This window comes from Mandrillus leucophaeus, unplaced genomic scaffold, assembly GCF_000951045.1.
Source record: "Mandrillus leucophaeus isolate KB7577 unplaced genomic scaffold, Mleu.le_1.0 Scaffold1083, whole genome shotgun sequence".
NCBI classification, from domain to species: domain Eukaryota; kingdom Metazoa; phylum Chordata; class Mammalia; order Primates; family Cercopithecidae; genus Mandrillus; species Mandrillus leucophaeus.
Genome location: NW_012099021.1, coordinates 358,612 through 381,512, shown reverse-complemented (window position 1 = coordinate 381,512; position 22,901 = coordinate 358,612). Strand labels below are relative to the sequence as shown.

At 41.9% G+C, this 22,901-nt stretch overlaps 1 protein-coding gene across 5 annotated transcripts in view; it reads right to left on the bottom strand.

Annotated features, from left to right (window-relative positions):
- Positions 1-20,929, bottom strand: part of POLE4 (polymerase (DNA-directed), epsilon 4, accessory subunit) — a 57,382-nt gene extending 36,453 nt beyond the window's left edge. Inside the window, exons 1-5 of one of the 5 annotated variants that reach the window (XM_011987218.1) lie at positions 20,659-20,899; positions 20,118-20,202; positions 19,789-19,839; positions 19,400-19,441; positions 14,288-14,611 (exon numbers count right to left, since the gene is read on the bottom strand). In XM_011987218.1, the coding sequence (XP_011842608.1) occupies positions 14,598-14,611; positions 19,400-19,441; positions 19,789-19,839; positions 20,118-20,202; positions 20,659-20,877 (411 nt within the window). In that variant the 5' untranslated portion in view covers positions 20,878-20,899 and the 3' untranslated portion in view covers positions 14,288-14,597. Of the gene's footprint in view, positions 1-562; positions 721-14,287; positions 14,612-17,727; positions 18,179-19,399; positions 19,442-19,788; positions 19,840-20,117; positions 20,203-20,658 lie in introns of those variants that run through there. The other 4 variants (XM_011987227.1, XM_011987244.1, XM_011987211.1 and 1 more) reach the window with 4 other exon arrangements.
- Positions 20,930-22,901: the final 1,972 nt, after the last annotated feature.

Here is a 22,901-nt window from a genome sequence, read left to right as displayed (position 1 = left end):
AGCCTTGCATCCCAGGGATGAAGTCGACTTGATTGTGGTGGATAAGTTTTTTAATGTGCTGCTGGATTCAGTTTGCCAGTATTTTATTGAGGATTTTCGCATCGATGTTCATCAGGAATATTGGTCTAAAATTCTCTCTTTTTGTTGTGTCTCTGCCAGGCTTTCGTATCAGGTTGATGCTGGCCTCATAAAATGAGTTAGGGAGGATTCCCTCTTTTTCTATTAATTGGAACAGTTTCAGAAGGAATGGTACCAGCTGCTCTTTGTATTTTTGGTAGAATTCGGCTGTGAATCCATCTGGTTCTGGACTTTTTTTGGTTGGTAGGCTATTAATTATTGCCTCAATTTCAGAGCCTGTGATTGGTCTATTAGAGATTCAACTTCTTCCTGGTTTAGTCTTGGGAGGGTGTATGTGTCAAGGAATTTAGGGAATGGGTTACTTTTAAAATGGTATATTGAAACCAGGCCCGGTGGCTCACACTTATAATCCAAGCATTTTGTGAGGCCGAGGCAGGCAGATCACTTGAGGTGAGGAATTCGAGATCAGCCTGATCGTCTCTGCTAAAAAAATACAAAAATTAGCTGGGTGCAGCAGCAGGCACCTGTAATCACAGCTACTCTGGAGGTTGAGACAGGAGAATCACTTGAACCCAGCAAGTAGAGGTCACAGTGAGCTGAGATCACACCACTGCACTCCAGCCTGCACAACAGAGTAAGACTCTCTCTCAAAACAAAACAAAAAAGAATAAAAAATAAAATGGCATATGGAAAACTGAATACTGAGAAAACCAGTAAAGTTGGATCCCTATGTCACTCTATGGGCCAAAATTAATCCCAGATGGATCCAAAATTTAAACATTAAAAGAAAACAAAAGAATATTAGAAAAAGAAAAGCTTGGGAGGAAGGAGAATTAGTAGGAGCGAGAGGCTGCCTGTCTCCAGGCACCTGTGCGTTCAGTCCCTCTGCAACCGGCTGCAGTCTCCTGCCTAGCCCTGATCAGTCCCCTGACTGGTCCTTCGAGTCAAAAATTAACAGAGCAAAGACCACTGGGTGTCGGGGTGGACTGGACTTCATCATAACACTAACGGTAGCATCAATCAGCATTTGCTAGTCAGCAGTAAGCTACCCTGCTGGAGACAGTCAGGTGCCCCTTGAGGAGCTCAGGGCTTGCAAGACAGCTGCAGGGTCCTCATGGGACCTGCTCTGTGGGGAAGTGTAGCTGTGCTGCTGGCTGTCCAGCTTCCTGTTCTTCCTGCCCATTTTTCAAATCTGCTTATTTAGCCTTCCTGCTTATTTTATGAGCTAATTTACATTAAATTATTTTTCTGTTTAAAATCTACATGGTTCATTTGTTGCTTACAACTTAGAATGTTAACTACACACACATATTTTTGACATAAATTGGGCGTGTCAACATGTGTATGTGTTTCACTTATGTACCGTTATATGGCTTGCTTTTTGCCTTAAAATTATATATCTATGATTATGAAATTTGCATACAAAAAGGTTGGAAGGTTAACACAGCAAACTCGTAACAGTTGTTACCTATGGGGATGGTGAAATTGACTGTGGAGCGATAATAAAAAGAACTTACATTTTTTAATCTATCTTCTGTGATTTTAATTTTCCATAGTAATCATAGATTTACATACTACTCTTTTAAACCAAAAACATCTTAATGAGATTTTTAAGATCAATCTTCTATTTGTCTTACAGCAGACCCTGAGTGGGGGCACTGAGGCTGCAATGACAAAGCGGACAGACTCCATCACTCCCTAATGGAGTTGGTGATCCAATGGGAAGCTCAGACTGGGAAACACGCAGTTACTCAACAGTGTGGTGAGCCCTGTGACGGGAAGAGACAGGGATATGGGATCCCAGAGTAAGGACATCTACCTGCCTCTAGAGGGTGGACAGGAAAACCTTCCTGGCCTCAGACTTAAACAGTGAGTAGGAGTTAGGTAGGCAAACAGGGGAGAGGAGAAAAGGCAGAAAGTACACCAGGCAGGGGGAACAGCATCTGTGAAGCTTCAGACCAGGGCTTCCTCGGTAGCTCCAAAGTGGCTGAAGCACAGGGAGGGGAGAGGGGAAAATCATCATAGAAAGGTGGGCAAAGTCCCATCACAAAGACCTTTAGAAGTCTTACTAAGCAGTCTGGCCCTTATCCGAGGGCCCGAGGGCAGTCACAGGAGGACTGCATTCCCTTTAGAATGATCCCTTAACTGTCTTTTCTCCACCAGATTTCATCAGCTGTGAAGCAAGCATGCTTGTTCTCAGTGTCTCACAACTGCAAAATTCTCTTTTAAAATACTGGGTAGTGTTTTCCTAGCTTCAACTGAAGGGGGATCCTCCATCCATCTGTCCCTAGCTTTTGAATCCTGGCTCTCAGGGCTAACTGAAATAGATACTTTCCTTCAGGACAGACTATACCATCATTCCTAAACCACCAACTAGATAGAATTGTGAGAATCAGACCCTGGGAGAAATCTCGCCCTTTATAGAAGTTGAGTGCAGTAGAATTCCCTTGTCAAATCCTCCACAGGTCTGTTCAGCGGTAGATCACAAGCTGTCTTGGAAATCTTCTCTCTCCAGTTCAGTTATGTCTGACATTTTTCTCTACTAGGATACTTGTTCCGAATTACAGACCTTCTCACTTTTACAAACTATGTCATGAAATCATTGTAATTCATATCACTCATGATTATGAGGGATATTAAGAGAAAATGAAAACCCAATTTAGCTTTTGTTTTTAACATGTGCCATGTAGTAACAATGAAAAGAGGAGGAATCTAGAAATTATCCCTAAAATTTTCATCCAGCATTCACCAGATTAGTATTTTATTATTTCTAAACACAGAAGGCACAAAGTTGCTTTTTAGCCGGTAAGACAAATGAGAAATACTGTCACATAACGTTTTGAAATACAGTTTCACAGATGCTTATTCTGAAATGACACATTTATTTAAAATGCATTGAAAGTCTCTAGTGAATTCATTATCTTTACTCATGTAAATTTAAAAGCTAAATGTTGAGCTCTGTTTTGTGACACTGGTGTGACATTCCTGAGATGAGAGCAGATAATTTCTACAGCTGTCACTGCCCTGCAGCATCCTGGTCAGTCTCTGTTTATCTTTTCTAATAAGGTAGAGATGTGCTCATTATCGGCTCATCAAGAAACACCACCAGCTGACTAGCACAGACATCTTTTTAAAAGCATGTCTTTCTCCTTTTGCTATCCTGCACTCTATTAGGGAGTGGGGAGTGCAAGGGACAAGTTGTCTGTCTTTGGCTGTCCAGCTCTCCAACTGTCTCCAAAGAGCCCTTTCATGGTAACATTAATAATCTCAGTGAATATTTCTCAGGCCAAGAAACCTAGGATTGTCAGCACATCAAATGAACCTTTTTCTCAGAAACAAATTCTTATTAGCCTAGCTCAGTGTCTGATGTACATGTCTGGTGTTTCCCTTATGTGTCTTTGAAATAGCCCTCATTACTTATTTAGAGCTTTTGTTACCATAGGCAACCCACACTCCAAACAGGAAAGTCTGGAAGGCTCAGTATGCATTACTGAAGGCCAAGCTTATAGGTGAGAAAAGCTACGATAGCACTGTCTAATGGTGACTGAACACGGTGTGCCAAGCACTATGCTGAGAGTTTTAGTAGTATTATCTCATGGTGACCCTCACAATAACCTCATGAAATTGTAATGGTTATTATAAAGCAGGCTTAGAAATGCTCATGTGAGCATTCTACACAGTCACACAGTTAAGAATTGCAAAGATGAGATACTGTGGCTGAGGCTTCTGGATGTCCACTAAAATCTGTCACTTGACCATAATAACAGAGTTGTACCTGGGCACATGGCCTCCTGGCCAGAGATTGTATTCCTTCGCTGTTTTTGAAGTAGGGATTGGCTAGTTAACTAAGTGTGGTCAATGGGATTTGAATTAAAACAATGCGTGCAACTTCTGGGTCATTGCCAACTTAAAAACATGCACCTTGCCCTACTAACACTCTCCTTCCTCTTCCTGTGAACTAGAACTAGACTTGGAGACCTCCCACCTTTGATCTAGAGTTGCTCTTTTAAATACAGTAACCACTAGCCACTGCAGCTATTTACATTTAAATTAATTAAAATCAAGTAATATTAAAATTTTAGTTCAATTTTTATTTTGAACTAATCACATTGGTTCAATCACACTAGCCACATTTCAACTGCTCAATAGCCAGATGTAGCTGCTGACTGCCATATTATACATCATGGAGGTAGAACATTTCCATCATCACAGAAAATTTTATCGGACAGTGCTATAGTAAGGAAAGACAAAGCAATAAGATGAAAAGATCCTGGGTCCCAGTAATACGCCATGGAACAGAGCTGCCCTGCTAGTCTAGATCGGTTGAAGTGTTACATGGAAGAGAAATAAACTTCTACTTTATTTAAGCTAGTATGTTCTAGGCATATTTGTTACAACAAATTAATCTTTACACTAATACAGAAAACCATGCCTGTCATTGCCAGGTAATTCAGCACAACAGCCAGTGAGTGGCAGCGCTGTCTGTCTTGTGTTGAGACTGGATATTTGTGTTTCAATTATTTTGGACCTGGTCCACGATGCCCCACACCTTCAATGTGGTCAGATCATCTCCTCCTGATTCTACAGCTTTTCCTTTCTCTTTCTTCCTCCACCAACTCATCTGAAACATTGAAACATTTATAGAATTTTCTGAATATGGGCGTAATGCAGTCTGCAGTCTCCCAAGTATGAGTGACCAAAATGCCTCAATTCCTTCCTATATCGCTTCCTGTGAGAAATTTTCTTTTAATGTATGTGTTTTCTGGTAGTATAGAATTTTCTAAGAACATATTCCTTGCCCGTATCCCTTGCTTGTCTGTGGCTTGGTGAGTCAGCAATCTACAAGTGGAATCACTCACAAGGACTGAAATATTCCAAGTACATATGGCCACCACATCCTCTCATCTCCCTACAGTGAAGCAACAAGGATCGATAAATCATAGCCAGAAATGGCCCCATTCATTCACAAAGAGAAATCAATGTCACAATGAATGCAAATAGTCCAACTTCCTGTAACAATCACCTTCTCTCCCTATAGAGAGAGCTACATGGGAAGCCAAGTCAGCATCAAACTGTTGCTTGGGAAAGGTGGGTTCAGAACAAAGGAAGTTGGATATATGATTGCGATGTTTAAAGGTACCTGAATGGGACAGACTGACATGTCTGTCTTGCCAATAGGACCATAGCACTATACACAGAGGCACTGGCTAAGGCTCTAGTGACCCCATGTAGTACAGAACAAGCCCTACCAACATTTGTCTCTGGGACTCCTTCCTCACTTTCATCACTGACCAGTGTCCCCTACTACTGATGCCTTCTTTTAGATATATTTGATCAGGTCAAGATGAGTCGGAGGCTGAATCGCTTTACTTTAAGGTTCTACTCTCAAGGGATAATCTTCCTACCTCTTGTTCCAAATTCTTGGGGAAAGCCCACCACAGCTTACATACTAGAGCATATTATTAGGAGCAGAAGGCTCTTGATTATGGTATTCTGAGCAGATGCTCACGTATTTCCTTTCCACTGCAGGAAATTTCTCAAGCAGGGACAATACATTTCTGAGGTTCATATAACTTGTAGCGAACGATACATGAGAACTCTGTGTATTAAACTCTGTACATGGCTTGAAGAAAGTCTGGGAGGCTTCTGGGCCAGAATCCGTTGAAAAGTGTAATTGTCGGCCGGGCACGGTGGCTTAAGCCTGTAATCCCAGCACTTTGGGAGGCCGAGACGGGCGGATCACAAGGTCAGGAGATCGAGACCATCCTGGCTAACACAATGAAACCCCGTCTCTACTAAAAATACAAAAAACAACTAGCCGGGCGAGGTGGCGGGCACCTGTAGCCCCAGCTACTCGGGAGACTGAGGCAGGAGAATGGCGTAAACCCAGAAGGCAGAGCTTGCAGTGAGCTGAGATCGCGCCACTGCACTCCAGCCTGGGTGACAGATGGAGACTCCGTCTCAAAAAATAAAAAAAAAATTTAAAAAATTTTAAAAAGTGTAGTTGTCATTTCTCAGAAAACTCAGGGGAAATTTCTAAAATCATCACAGCCTAACACTGATTTTGAAATCGCCTTTGCAAAGATTATAACAGTGAGATAAATATGGCATGGTTGACTCCATCTTGCCTCTAGCCTCACAGGCTCTCTCCCAAGCAGCTTTAATTACAGGTGAGTGCCACCATGCCTGGCTAATTTTTGTATTTTTAGTATAAATGGGGTTTCACCATGTTGCCCAGGCTGGTCTCGAACTCCTGGCCTCAAGTGATCCACCCGCCTTGGCCTCCCGAAGTGCTGGGATTATAGGTTTGTGCCACTGTGCCCAGTCCATGTGTAATTCTTTTAGTGGATATATGTTTTCATGTCCCTTGAGTAAGTGCCTAAGGCAAATGCTGGTTTACAGGATAGGTGATGTTTAGTTTTATTGCAGCAACATTTCAAATGTTGTCTTTAACACATGAAAACATGTACATCACATCCTTGGACAAGGTTAGGTGAGGATGGACAAGACACACAAAGGTATTTACACTTACATGCACACGCTCTTTAAAGAGAATATGTCATTAGCATGATTAATCATTGGTCACTATCCAGTTCTGTGTTTGTGACTCTTCATGGAGAAATGGAGATCTGGGATAATGGGCAGATTTTGTTTTTAGGAAGTCTGACTTCGGAGGGAATGAAATTGAAGGCCTCAAGAGATTTGCTAACTGGAGAGAGAAACCAAGGAGTGGGTATGGCCAGCAGGCTGCTAGCTGCTTCCTCCACTGCCACCAATGAAGGATTGAAGAGGTGGTCCAATATTGGCTTGTGGTAAGCCCTCACAGCACCACCCACACAGTCAGCCCTACTCATGTCTGGAAACGTCATTTTGAGAGCTTTCAGGGATCTTGGAGACCATCACAGTGTAGCTTGCTGAAAATATAAGCCCTGGAATCACATCGACTGGATTCAAATCCCAGCTCGAACCCTAATTGCTATGCAACCTTAGGTCTAAGCCTCAGTTTTCTCATTCGTAAAATGGAGATAATAGCACCTTCTGCACAGAGCTGTCAGGAAACTTAAATGAGATCTTGCACCTCAAGTGCTTAACACAGGGCCCAAAACAATGGATGTTCCAAGCACACCCTCTATCATTATCATGTCTACATCCTCATTTTAGAGAAACAGTGGCCCAGGAAAGCAGAGTGTCCCACCAGTGCTAAACAGCAAGGGAAGAGCAGAGTGAGAGTTAACTTAGGTCTACTGACTCCAATTCCATGCCCCTTCTGCCTCAGCATGCTGCCTTCTTCAATATACCAGACACGAGCCTAGGGGCTCAAAAAGGAAACTTTCCCCAACCTATCTGGGCACAATGCAGTCTGTGCAGACAACCTAGAAGAGATTTGTGGCTGAATGCAGGTCATTCCTAGAGAGTGGGGGGCATGGACTCATAGAATTACAGTTCAGGCTAGGCTCTACCACCTAACACTTGTGAGCATTCAAGCTCACTCTTTTAATATCTCTGAGCCTACTTCCTCTTCCGTGACATGGAAATAATAATGCATCATGAGAATGCCTGGCACATTGTAGCACTCTACAAGTGAGATCCTTTTTGCCTTTGGGGTTCTAACTCCTGTATCGGAACAGGGATCATTGTCCAAGAGGAGCTATGACCTCTCAGGTCCCAGAGAACACAGAGGAAAAAAAGTGTAACCTGGCTTCCAGAAAATTGGGAGATTTTATCGCTCTTGAGAAACCAGTAGGCAACACTGGGACAAGCAATCTCAGGGCCAGCTCAGAGATTCACTGTTTAGTCCCAGCCCAGTGTCACAAAGCTTTTCCAGTCTCCTCCTAGTTCTTCTGGTCCCTCCTCACAACACAACAATGTGCATCATATACTAAATAATGCAGAAAAAAATACAGATGAAGGATTTAAAAAATTGCATCACCTAGAAATAACCATCATTAAGTAAAAATCACTTTATACATTATTCTATGAGAGAAAGATGGGTAGAATGAGCAGACAGGTAAACAGAAATACTTACATAAAATAATACAATACCTGCTATTTTACTTACAAAATACTAAAGTTGCCTTTACGAAAATTTAACAGAAGGAAAAATCTCTAAGTGAAAATGAACTTTATGCTGGACTTCGAATGTTTCTTTGGCATAAGAAAAATTATTTCTAAACACACTCCTTGAAGGTTAAGAGACTATAAAAAATTTAAGAAATTCAAGTTATTTTTAAGGCCAGGTGTGGTGGCTCATGCCTGTAATCCCAGCACTTTGGGAGGCCGAGGCAGGTGGATCACAAGTTCAAGAGATCGAGACCATTCTGGCCCACATGGTGAAATGCCGTCTCTAATAAAAATACGAAAATTAGCCAGGCGTAGTGGTGTGTGCCTGTAATCCCAGCTACTCGGGAGGCTGAGGCAGGAGAATTGCTTAAACCCAGCAGGCAGAGGTGGCAGCGAGCCGAAATCGCACCACTGTACTACAGCCTGATGACAGAGCGAGACCCTATCTCAAAAAAAAAAGAAAAAGAAAAAGAAATTCAAGCTATTTTTTAAAATCATGTTTCCATTTTAGAGAGTATAAATGGACTTTGGCAATGAAAAGTGATGTCTGCAACCTCCCCTTCATTTCTTTATGTATTAGTTAGCTTTTGGGCTCATTTCATTGAGTTTATGATGTTACTATTCTGTAATTCAAACACTCAGGAGGAATTTTCTTCTGTACCTTGGACTATGCTTTTTTCTAGACTGGGCTCCTTGCCTTTTGGACACTTTTTGGTTTTGCTGTTGCTTATTATATAGTTCTGCTATTTCTTTTCACTCTGCTCATGTTTGGGCAGTCTTTCCATTTTGCTGTGATATAATAATAACAATATTACCTGACACAACTATATATGGCCTTACTATGTGCCAGTTGCTGTTCTAAGAGCTTTCCATATATTAACTCATTTAATCCTCACAAGAATCCTGAGGTTTTATCACTATTCCCATTTTACAGATGAGAAAGTTTCAGCACAAAGAAATTAAGTAACTTGTTCAAGTAACTTAATCTTTTTTCTTTCTTTTTTTTTTTTTTTTTTTTTTTTTCGCTCTGTCACCCAGGCTGGAGTGCAGTGGCGCGATCTCGGCTCACTGCAAGCTCTGCCTCCCGGCTTCATGCCATTCTCCTGCCTCAGCCTCCTGAGTAGGGGCGACTACAGGCGCCCGCCACCACGTCCGGCTAACTTTTCATATTTTTAGTAGAGATGGGGTTTCACCATATTGGCCCAGGCTGGTCTCAATATCCAGACCTCGTGATCCACCTGCCTCGGCCTCCCAAAGTGCTGGGATTACAGGTGTGAGCCGCCGCGCCCTGCCTAACTTAATCTCTTAATGGTGAAGTGGATATGTCTCACAGAGTCTTCTTACTCTAATGCCTCCTAAGTAGCAGATAAGAAACTAGGGATTCTGGCTCCAGCATCCATTTTCTTGGCCACTTTACTTTCCACTATACCTAAGGTCAGCTTGTGCTCTCAACTGAGCTACAGTTTGAGGGCGCTTCTACGTATTTCTATATACCTGGCCTGAAGGTTTGGTGAGTGGAGAGGGAGGATTCAGCTTAGAAGGTGTGCCAACTTGGAGGTTTAACACACAGTACTAGGATTTACTCTACCTACTTGGAGCTACATTCCATCCCCTTAGCTCTAAATGCATCCTCTAGCTTAGCCTATAGCCCTCACATCCACTGAAGAGTTCATCTCCACCTGCTTCACCCATTTCTCCCCAGGAGCCCTTTCCACTTCTCCACAGTCAGAAAAGGGAAAAGCTACCAACCCTTTGATTTAATTTCCTCCTGACTAAGCGTATAAAAACTCTCAAGATTTGGGTGACTCACAGTTATGACTTCTGGCAGATGGGTTTAGAAACCTTTCTGTGTCATGCACTTCCTCTCAATTCTAGAATTTTCCATGTCATTCCTTATTCGCTTGTTGAAGTTTGTGGCACTGCAATGTGTCTCATTCCTTGTTTGATTGCTGGAGTTGAATATTTTGCTAATTTGTATGAACTCGGTGTGGGGGGAGAGGGATTGCTCATTTATTAAATTAGCCATTAGAGAGACTGTAAGACATATCTACTTCACCATCCTGATCCAGATACACATACAGCATACCATCCATTGTTCTTGAAGGTTCCAAGTTAGCTAGATATTGTAGATTTGATGAGGGAAACTAGATTCCTACAGGAATCTAGTTATACTTTAAACAGTATAAAAACTACAAGATGGTACTGAGAACATTCTGAGCTAATTAGTTAGGTGAAAAAAAGAAAAATGCTTTAAGTGTTAAGATGTCCAGAGATATGAAGCCTTGAATGAGGAATGTCAGATCTCTGATTCAGATACAACGAAGAAATCAGGAACATATTTTAAATTTCCTATGTCGAGACAATGGCTCATGTCTGTAATCCCAACACTTTGGGATGCCAAGGCAGGTGGATAACTTGAGGTCAGGAGTTTGAGACCAGCCTGGCCAACATGGTGAAACCCTGTCTCTACCAAAAATATAAAAAATTAGCCGAGTGTGGTGGCACCCGCCTGTAATCCCAGGTACTCGGGAAACTGAGGTAGGAGAATCGCTTGAACCCAGGAGGCGGAGGTTGCAGTGAGCTGAGATCGTGCCACTACACTCCAGCCTGGGCGACAGAGCAAGACTCCATCTCAAAATAAATAAATAAATAAATAAATAAATAAATAAATAAATAAATAAATAGCACAATTTTCTACTTTTTAGCATAATTTTCTCTGATTCTTTTTGAATATTAGTCCTTAATACTGTTAATATCGGATTTCAATAGCTTGCTTTTCCCCATCTCCAGGCATGATCTATACCATCAGGAAATTCCACTTTAGTGCTCCCAGCCAGATATACTGGGACTGGTCTCTTTCTGATCCATTAGCCCATGACTGACAGACACTAAGGGAGGAGGAGGGCACAGGAGTTGGTGACCACAAAGGAAGCCCTGCTTCTCCACAGGGGCTTATACCAAAAGGTAGAAAAGTAAGGAGTCCCCTGTGCCTCATTTGAGTCATCTCACCAACAGAGCTAAGTGCAGCTAAGAACCATTTATAGGATTTTTTTCAAAATTTAATGTCTTGTGGAACTGGGAGAAAATATTTACATAATACATATCTGCTAAATACAAATTAAAACCACAATGAAATACCGCTACACACCTATTATAATGGCTAAAATTTTTAATACCAACTGCTGACATGGATGCAAAACAACTGAAATTCTTAATCACTGCTGGTATAAGTGCAAAATGGTACAGCCACTTTGGAAAACAGTTGGCATTTTCTTTAATAATTAAACATACACTCACAATAAGATCCAGCAATCCCACTCCTGTATACCCAAGAGACAACAAAAAGTGATGTTCACACAAAAACCTATATGCAAATGTTACAGTAGCATTACTCATAATCACTAAAAACCGGAAGTAACTCTAATGCCCTTCAACTGGCAGATAAACAGATTGTGGTACTTACATCCCATACAACAAAACACTATTCAACAATAAAAAGGAACACACTACTGATAACATGCAACATGGATGAACCTTAAATACCTTATGCCAAATTGAAGCCAGACTCAAAAAGCTACATACTGTGTGATTTGATTTATATGACATTCTGGAGGTGGCAAAATCACAGGGACAATAGATTACTGGTTTCCAGGGACATTGTTGGTGGGATAGGTTGACTACAAAGGCGTGGCATGAGGGAATTTTGTGGTGATGTAACCGTTCTATACCTTGTGATGGTGATTTTAGGTATTTATTAAAGTTCAGAGGTGTACACTAAAACAGGTAAATTTTGCCAAAAAAAAAAAATAAAGTTCACAAAAGAAAAATATGTACTGTGGAAAAAACTTTTAAATAACCCACTTAATTGGTAAGAGAAAGCTCAGGAAGGGTGATTAACATATCATGGGAGGTAATGAGTAGCAGGATGAGAACCAGTATCTCCCGGCCCCCGTCCAGGATCCTTTCCACTACGGCAGAATTTCCGATTTTTTTTTTACCTTGATTTTCAATAAGAAGTATATTAGTTTTCTATTGCTGCCATAATAACTTACCACAAATTCAGCAGCTTAGACACTTATTTACCTCAGAGTTCTGCAGGCCAGAGGTCCAGTGTGGCATAACTAGATTCTCTGCTCAGGGTTTCACAAGGCCAAAGCAAGTATGTCAGAATGTGTCAGCTGGCCCGGCTGTTATGAGGAGGCTTGAGGGGAAAATCCACATTCAACTGCAGAGACTATTGGCAGAATTCCGTTCCATGCGGTTGTGGGACTGAGGCTGTTTCCTAGCTGTTGATCATCACTCTCAGCGTCTAAAGCCTGCCCACATTTCCTGCCTTATGCCCCCTCCATCTTCAAAGCCAGCAACAGGCCTTGTCCTTTTCATGCCTTAAATCTTTCTGACAGCCCCTTCTGCCCTCAGCTGGGGGAAAGCTGTTTTTAAGAGCTCATGTAATTACTCTGGGCCTGCACAAACAATCTAGGATCATCTACTTGAAGGTCAACAGATTAGTAACATGACTTATATCTGCAAAATCGCTTCAGATATGTAATGTAACATATTCATGGGCATAAAACCAGCGGGTGAAGGTGATGGGGGCCTTCCTTCTGTCTGCCTACCACATACATTTTACACAATGACCTAATATACACACATGTAAATGAAACAACAATTAGAACACTTACCGTTACTAAATTCAACACTGTTATTATTTCAAAATGCTAGTGGCAACACACTTTGATTTCACATCCCACTAATGAGCTGCAAACTGTGATCTGAGTTTATCTTGAAAATGGACCATGATATCCTTTTAAATTCCCATTGGCAATAATAGGAGGCCTAAAGAAGGGCCTCTGGGGTCTGTTTCATGCTCAAAATCATATGCAATGTTATAGAATTACAAGAAACACAAGACAATCCCCGATTAGAGAGATCCTAGCGAATACCCAGCTAGCACTACTCCAGTTGTCAAGGTCATGAAAAATGAGGAAAGACTAAGAAACTGCCATAGACCAGTGGAGACTGGGGCAACATGACAAGTAAATATGATATAGTAACATGGCCTGGATCTGAGAAAAGGGGTATTAATGAAAAAATGGTGAAATCCAAAGAGACTGTAGTTAAACAGTAACCTATAAATGTCTGTTTCTCAGTTGTGACCAATGTACTTGGTAATGTTAACAATGGGGAAACGAGGTAAGGGGCATATGAGACTTCTCTCTACTACCTTTGCAACTCTTCTGCAAATCTAGTATTATTCCAAAATAAAGCTTATTTTTTAAATGTTACAGTACTGAACATCTGTGCATCATTCTAGGGAGCAAATCCTATGGACTATTTTTAAAATGATCCATGACCCAATTAACAGCCACTGTCCAAGGCTTCCTGCTGCTCAACTGCTGCTTTCTAGGTACTCTGCCTCCTTCGTTATGTCACCCACAACTTTCCTCCAAACCAAAGCTTAGCCAGGGACTGCAGGATGTAGGGAATGAGGAGTGATTATGTAATGAGTATGAAGTTTCAGCTTGGGAAGATTTTTAAGGTTCTGGAGATGGATGATGGTGTTAGTTGCACAACAATGTGAATGTACTTAATGCCACGGAACTACATGCTTAAAAATTATTACAAAAGTAAATTTTACTTTATGTACAATTTACCACAATTTTTTAAAATGAGGTACTAGTACATGCTATATAGCATAGATAATCCTTAAAAACATTATCAAAGTGAAAAAAGCCAGACACGATAGACCACATTATTACATGATTCCATTCATATGAAAATGTTCTAAAATCGACTGAGGTGACTGGTGTACATATTTGTGAATATGCTAAATACCACTGAATTGCATACTTTAAATTGGTGAAATATAGAGTATGTGGATTATATGTCAATAAATAAAACTTAAAAAAATTTAACTGGCTTTCAATCTAGGACCGTCCTATTTATTTGAACTCCTGAGGTCAAGTGGTGTTCCATAAATTCTGGAACCACTTTCTGGTGATGTGCTGGAAAAATAAAAGAACAAAATTAATGAAAGGACTGCAGGTTAGAATGGCTGGCAGGGAAGATCAGGAAGGTCTGTGATCAGGTATGGTGGCTCTCCCGTCACAGGGTAAGAACAAAGGTGAGATTATAAAACACACTAGACTGAGGTTGATCAAAAACCTTTATTCTGGTCCTCATCATTCAGGAAGCCACTTATGCAGAACACTTTCTTCATCCCTGCTCTAAGCAGCAACAGCTGCATCCAGGCTTGATATGGAAGACAGACAGAAGCAGTGGAAGACCTTGCAGAGAAGAGCTCATTGATGAGATCTCTGCTTATCCCGGCATAGGTGAAGGCAGAACAGGAAGAGTGTGTGTAAGTGCAAAGACTCCGTTCTTCAAAGCTGAGGCCTGTGGAGAGGGGTGAACTGAAGGCTGCAGATGAAGGCTCACAAAACTGCCCCGCTCAGCAATCAATCCAAAGTACCTAAACATACAAAGAGCAATGAGTATACCAGGGGACCTCAGGAGCTGGATTAGTGTAACAAGCTGGGCTAAGTTAATGCAGAAGAGGCTCCAGTATTGGCAGCAGTTCTCTAAGACCAAAATACTAATTTTGAGGATGATCTATCCAAAATATCCCCAGGGAAAAACATGTCATTACAGATGGTGGGCAGTTAGGAATTAAGCATACTAGTCTGAAGAGTTAGAATTAGAAGTGAGAAAAGAGCTAAGAAGTCGTTGTGTAAGTTAATGAACATTGATGAAGACCATATAAGGAAGGAATAATATAAAATAAATGAGGTAAACTCTCTAATTAAAGAGAAACTTTTGAAAAGTTTCAGTTCCAGATGGGGGACTGGGCCCACAAGTACATATGCCCTCCCATCCAAGATTCCATTCAAAAGGTAAAAAAGTTTAAAAAGTATAAATCTACAACAAATAGGGGCCCACTGGCAGTTAATGGATTTCAACAAAAAAACTGAATAACAGAAACCTGATCAAAGTAGGCTTATAAATAGAGCAGAGGGAAAAGGAGCCTAGAATGAACACAGAGGGGCTGCAGCAGAAGAGGAGGCCCATATGCCTAAAAGAACCATGAGGAAGCTCCAGGCTCAAGTCATCAGGAATGGCGATGTGAGATGAAAATTTGGTTACTGACCAGAGGGTCTGTATGAGAAACAGTTGCCCGTCTCCCCACAACCCTCCCCACAGACAGCACAACCAGAAGACAGGCATTTAAACCTAACTTGGAAGAAAAGAAAAAAAAAGATCACAGGGCTCTCTTCTAAAGAACTATGTTTAAAAAAAAAAAAAAAGGCTGGGCGCAGTGGCTCATGCCTGTAATTCCAGCACTTTGGGAGGGGGAGGCGGGCAGATCACTTGAGGTCAGGAGTTCGAGTCCAGCCTGGCCAACACAGTGAAACCCCATCTCTACCAAAAAATGCCAAAATTAGCCAGGCGTGGCGGTGCATGCCTGTAGTCCTAGCTACTTGAGAATCTCTTGAACTTGGGAGCGGGGGTTGCAGTGAGCAGAGATCACGCCACTGCCTTCCAGCCTGGATGACAAAGCAAGACTCCATCTCAAAAACAAATAATAAATAAAAATGAAATAAAATATACCAAGCATTGTTATAAATCGATTTTAAAAAGGACAAAAATGCATAACAGAAAAATAGGAGACACCCCTCAAAAAAAAACAGGCATGCATATGAAAAGATGTTCAATATTACCCACAATCAGGGCAATACGAATTAACACCACAATGCAACTATCACTTACATTCAATAACAGCATGTCAAAAATCAAAAACTCTGGTAATACCAAGTGTGGGTAAGAATGAGAAGCAATGGGAATTATCATGCACCGCTGGAATACATGAAATTCAGCAGTACCTGCCAAAGATGGAGATATCAATACCCTATATATCCTAGGTTCCAGCAGTATTATATATTTTATACACACATACACATCTACCCTAGAGAAACATGTACAAGACTGTTCATAGCAAGTTGTTCATAATAGGAAAAATAAGGTTTCCCAAATATCAACATTAAAATAGCTCAATTGTGGTACTGTCATATAGCAAGGAATATGAACAAACGAGTTATGTGCAATCACACAGATGAATCTCATAAATGCGTTAACTTAAAGAAAACAGTTGTGTGACAGATGTTGACCAATAAATGCATATGGTTTGGTTCCATTTGCAGAGAGTTCGAAAAAACGAAACTAAACTTTAGTACTCAGGGATGCATGCTAATATAGTAAACTATAAAGAAAAGGAAGCAATTACTCAAAAAGTTAGGATACAGTAATGTCGGGAAAAGGGATGAGAAGAGATATGATGAAGAATGAATATATGTGGGACTTTTGGGGGCTGACAATACCCTATCTCTTGGCCAAGATGGTGGTTACGAGGGTATTCATTTTATCATTTATTGACTTTACATTTACAGCACACACACTTCACATATGTTGTATTTCATAAGACTTAGAAAAAGAATATACATATACACATATAAACATATTTGCATAAAATATCCAAGTTATACAAGAAAACTAGGAACAGTTGTTTGCAGGGAGGGGACCTGAATGAGGAATTAAGGGACAGAGAAAGGGTAGAGAAAGACTGTTTACAGCCCTAGTTTTCAACTTCTACAATCAATGAGGGATAAAGCATGGAAGATTTAATTGTGATAAGATTTAAATGTTATTAGCTTTGACAATGTCAAATTACTAGATAACACAAATTGATAGCTAGATGTGAACTAAAAAGGGAAAAGGGATACGTGCACTAATAGTCATACTTTACAAACTGGGGAGTCAAGAAATGCATTAAAAGTTGGACACAACAACAACCGAAGACATTCCAGTATGTTATATAAACTGTAGAGGTAAAGAAACTAAAACTAGTGATACAACTACCAAAAATAAGAAAGACAAGAGGGGATTTATGGGGTTCTACAGGTTAGCCAAATCCTCATTTATCACAGCAGGAAGTCAGTACACACTGTCTACAGCTGACACATCAATGGGTAAGCATATTAATTAGAAATAAACGTAACCACCAGAAAAGCTCAAAACACTAACAAAACAGTGGGCAGACAGCAGCTATACTTCATTATAAGCCATTAGGTAACTATTTGATTTTCAACCATGGATATGTATTGCTCATAAAAAGGAAAAAAAATGTATTTACTTACACCATACACATCTAAGGACATAAGAACATTTATTTTACCACGTAAAAAATAATATAATGCAGACTGAATCCACAGGGGCTACGGTGGCTAACATTCAGATCTACCAAAGTAGGTTAGAGCAGAAGGATTCAATTACAGAGATAAATGAGGATGAAAGCAGAGGATGAAAATAAACACAGCAATCATTCAATAAATGGCCATTATTAAAAATCCAAGCTAAGCACTATGCTGTGATAGAGACTAGAGTGGAAAACTACATAAAACCTCCCCACTTCTACTCCTAGTACCCTCCAGTTTATTTTCCCCAGGACAGCAATGTTGTGTACTTAAAATACAAATCTGATCATATCACTCATGTCTTTGAAAAGCTGGTAATTAAAAATGAAGAGGTAAAGTAGGCTCCAAACATTTTTGACTGCAGAACTTACAGAAAGTCTGTCACAAGGAGTGCCTGCCTTAGGTAGGACTAAAAAAAAGTTAATTTTAAGAAAAATGAGTAGGTGGAAAGAGAGGCTGAAGAAAAATCTGCAAATTAAAAGAATGCTCAATAGTCTAGGCATGAAGCTAGCCATGGTAATGTATCTAATAAGACATTTAAAAAATATCTATCAAAAGGACCAGGGGCCTAGGTTGACATGGAGATGCAGAACAAAGGAGTAAAAAGAGTGGAATAAATCAAGAGATTTCTAAAGGTAATAAGGCTTAGAGGAGGTAATGAGAACACCCTGGGAGAATGAAATGAGGATACATGGCTTTTGCCAAGCTATTCAATCAAAATACAGTCATGTGTCGCTCAACAACAAGGATACATCCTGAGAAATGCATTACATCTTCAGGCGATTTCACCACTGTGTGAACACCATAGAGTGTACTTACACAAAGTTAGATGGTATAGCCTACTATACACTTAGTCTACAGGGTATACCTATTGCTCTCAGGCTACAGACTTGAACAGTATGTTACTGTACTGAATACTGTAGGCAAATGTAACATGGTGATAAGCGTATTTAAACATATCTAAACATAGAAAAGGTAATGTATTTCATTAGGATGTTATGACCACTACCTCACTGGGCAACAGGAATTTTTCAGCTCCATTATAAACTGATGGGACCACCCTCATGTGAGCAGTCCATGGCTGACCAAAATGTTATTATGCAGCACATGACTATATATGTGTAGTGAAGAGTAAGCTGATCAGATTTAAGAATTAAGTAGCGGCCTGGTGCGGTGGCTCACGCCTGTAATCCTAACACTTTGGGAGGCCGAGGCGGGCGGATCACGAGGTCAGGAGATCGAGACCATCCTGGCTAACGCAGAGAAAGCCCGTCTCTACTAAAAATGCAAAAAAAAAATTAGCCGGGCGTGGCGGCAGGCACCTATAGTCCCAGCTACTTGGGGAGGCTGAGGCAGGAGAATGGTGTGAACCCGGGAGGCAGAGCTTGCAGTGAGCCGAGAACGCGCCACCACACTACAGCCTGGGCGACAGAGCGAGACCCTGTCTCAAAAAAAAAAAAAAAAAATTAAGTAGCAGAAATAGCTCTGAGGCAAGGTAGCTAAAATTAGGTATTTCAAATATTTGCTTTTTTAATGAAAAAATTTAGTTAGTACACAAGTTAATCCATGACTCCTAAAAATAAATACAGACAAGTACAAGTCTTATTGCAGCAAAATAATCACTTCACACAGATTGTTGAAGAAAAAAGAACAAGCAGTCACCCTTTAAATGTTGACAATTGTTTCTGATCTCTAACATGATAAGGGGGGCAAGGCTGATATCTAGGTATGGCGAACAAGATAGGAATCAAACTTCTGAATTCATCTAACTACACTGGCATCTTTATATTCCCTCCTATTTCTTTATGGCTAGCAATTTTCAGGTAGAAGTTTTAATTCCCCAAGGGAGAAAACTGAACCTCATTAGCAAGTTACTTTTTTCTAACAGCAAGTACGGAGAAAGAATTATCCCTACACGAACAAGAAGCAGGCATCCGTTTTATGAGGTTTTGAATTTCACATCAACATGCAAAAGACAGGCGGAAATGACTGCCCACTGAGAGAGAACTCACCTTCCAGAAAAGCAAATTCATCCACAGCTTCTATTGCATTATCTGAAACACAAGGCAAAGAGACACCTGACTAACTCCAGCCATGCTGACGTCAGTCAGAAAACAGCACAATCTACAGTGAAGGGCATGAGGCTTTGGACAAATGAGGGCAATTATAAGATGCGTCCCTTGCTGCCTTGAGATCCGTATCTACTCTACCAGCAACTCTCATATATATTAGTTGTCTCCCTAGAAGAGTAAGAAAAGTGTAGGCAAATACCATTCAATGCGGGGGGGAGGGGGCTCCTAAAATACATCTAAATTATTTATTCGCTTTGCTCTTAAAGTTATCAGAGAAGAATGTGGCAATAGACGCAGGGCGCATGAGAACACGGTATATGAAAGCTTACACAGGTGAGGGTTACCAACCAGACAAGAGTCAGAAATCAAATCCCCAGTTGCTAGGTGAAAAAGAATTATCTTTTTCTGGTGCAATTTGGCAGAAGGTATGAAGGGATCCAGTCCGCTCTGGCAACCCCAGACACCACACACTGCTCCACCACCCCAAGCAGAGAGCCTCTACAGGTAGGGCTTCCTGGCACTGTGGCCAACAGAAACCATCCTGGGGAGAGACGCTGTGGCACCTCTCAGATCAGAGTGACGTCTTCTCAACCTGCGCAAGGTAAAACCAGCCCAGCCCTCTCTTCTCTGTCCCCAGACACTGGCAGTGCCACTCTACCCAAGTCTCTCCTCTGAAGAGTTTTCCTTTTTCCCTGCTGAGCACAACAGTAGGCATCTTTTGCAATGGTCTCCACGAACAGTTCCTGTGAAGTAAAAAAGCAAAGTTTTAGTAATGGGTTCTAGCACACTGAGGAGGTGAGGGCTCTGGTTTGTGGGTGGGGGCAGAAAGGGAGAAGAAAGGCTCAGGGGCAAGAAAATGTTCTGGAAGCTAAGATTGTCCTGGATTTCATGAACATCCATTCCGCCACCCTCTTCCCAGTATTCTCCTTCATTCACTAAAGTCTCCTACAAGTTCTGTATGAGGCCCTGGAGATACAAATTAAAGTCACTCACTAACCAGGTCCTCAACAAGAGGGAGGAGTGTTAACAAAACACACAACTCGCATAGGTCCCCGGCCCCTTTCCTCCGCCTTCCGGGTCCACACCCACATCTCAAAACCCGGCCCACGCCACCCTAAGCCCCGCCCGCGGAAGGCCCCGAGGCTCCGCCCCGCGCTCCACCTCCCCCACCCCCGCGTGCCCTCGCGCTGCTGCCGCACCGCGGCTCGTGCCAGAATGAAGATGGCTTCCTGTCCGGCTAGCGTCACATCGGGGTCCGCCTTCACCAAGGCCTTCACTCGCGCCAGAGGCAACCTCGAGAGACGAGCCCCAGGCACACTCGTTGGGGCTTGGGGCTGCAAGGCCGCTGCCTCCCCAGCAGGTCCCTCCTCCTCTCGGGGTGTCCCGCTTCCTGCCGCCGCCGCCGCTGCCGCCGCCATCCCGGCCCTGAGCGTGCTGCGCGCGGCCGCCGACTGTGCGCGCGCATGCGGCGCAGGCCCTTTCCCGCGCGGGCTGGAGGCCACACCCTGTGTAGGCGCGCGACTCCGCCCCTACGCGGCAGGGCGGTGCCGGAAACCGGGTGGGCTGGGACTGGGCTCCGGCTCTTCCCTCGCGCCTGGCCACCCGTGGGCTGTCGTGCGCTTGGTTGACGCTACCGGCGACCCTCTGGCCCGTTGGGCCTGTGGAGCCCAGGCACCTCCCCTTGGTGCCTGTGCCAGGCTGGTAAGGAGAAATCTAGACTGGGCTCGCAAGAGAGCCTCCGTCAAAACAATGTTAATACCCCAAGGCTAAGGAGGGCACGTGTCCGAGGGAGGCCCGGCCCTGGAGGTCCCAGCATCGTGGAAGAGGATGCCAAGGAGGCAGCGAAGTCTGGACCAAATTCAGTTATGGATGCTCTTGAAGGAGGAGTAGGGCTTTTGCAGGCAGATAAGAAATTGAGCCCAGCCAGAGGAAACAAGAAAAAGTCATGGAGGCTGGAAAGGATGAAATTGTGGTTGTAAGGCATCCACGTTTGTTCAAAAACAGGTTGCATCTCAGCTTTGGTTCTCAAATTTGACCTCAAGATACCTTTACGGTCTTAAAGATTATTAAAGAGCCCAAGTAGCTTTTGTTTCTGTCAGTTATATCAGTACTTACTGTATTAGAATTAAAACAAGTTTTAAAATACTGATTTAAAATTACTAATGCATTACTAGCTAACAAACAACATTTTTATGACAAGAAACTTTTTTTAAAAATGAATCTAGTAAGAAAAGTCTCTAATGTCTGATTTCATGTGAGAACTGGATTCTCTAGCTGCTTCTGTTGATAACGTTAGCACTTCTCAGGTAACTCTGAAAAACTACTGCATCTCCTTGAGAGAATGTGAATGAAAAATACAAATAACCTCTTAGTATTAAGAAAATAATTTTGACCTCATGGACTCCTGAAAAGGGTCTCCAGAAAATTCCCACCCCCATGAATCCCCACACCACACTTTGAGGTCTGATAGCATAGAGGAACAGTTAATATTTACAATAGCTTTAATCTAAGTCAATCATAATAATAGTGAACCCTTTTGAGCATTTAGTAAGTGCATGATTCAAAGTGTTTTACATTTATGTAAATCATAACTTATGTCATTTTCACAATACCCTATATATTTTAACCTTATTTTACAAAATAAGCTTAACCTTATTATTGAAACCTTACTTGAAAACATTGAGGTGCAGAGTGGTTACTGAGTCACACACAGACACACGACAGAATGTGGTGAAGCCAAGATGAAGCTGAATTAATTGACATCTGAAATCACTCAATTCCAAAATTATGTAGTAAACTCTGACTGGTGTACGGGTGGAAAGGTGTGAAAACTTTCTTTACCCATTTTAAGAGTCACAGCTGACACTCCTATAACACACACAAAAAAGCATAACAAATCTATTCAATCAAAGTTTTACATGACATGAGAGTCCAAAAATGCAAACCACAAGACCTAGAGGAAACTGTCTATTTTTATGCTTAGGTTATATGAAGAGGCGATAGCTGTGTAGAAATGTGATTAGAGGCCTGGTACAATGAGTGACACCTGTAATCCCAGCACTTTGGGAGGCCAAGGCAGGAGGACCGCCTGAGTCCAGGAGTGTGGACCAGCCTGGGCAACAGTTGGAGACCCCATTTCTACACACACACACACACACACACACACACACACACACACACACACACACACACACATATATTAATTAGCTGGGTACTGTGATCCTATAGTCCTAGCTACTTGGGAGGCTGAGGTGGGAGGGTTGCTTGAGCCCAGGAGTTCAAGGTTACAGTAAGCAATGATTTCACCACTGCACTCCAGCCTGGGCGACAGAGACCCTGTGTCTTAAAAAGAAAAAGAAATGTGATTGGACAAAAACAGAATGATAATGAGCTAATGTAATAGACTGAATGGGGAAACCCAGCAAGGCCTGTCTGTTCATAT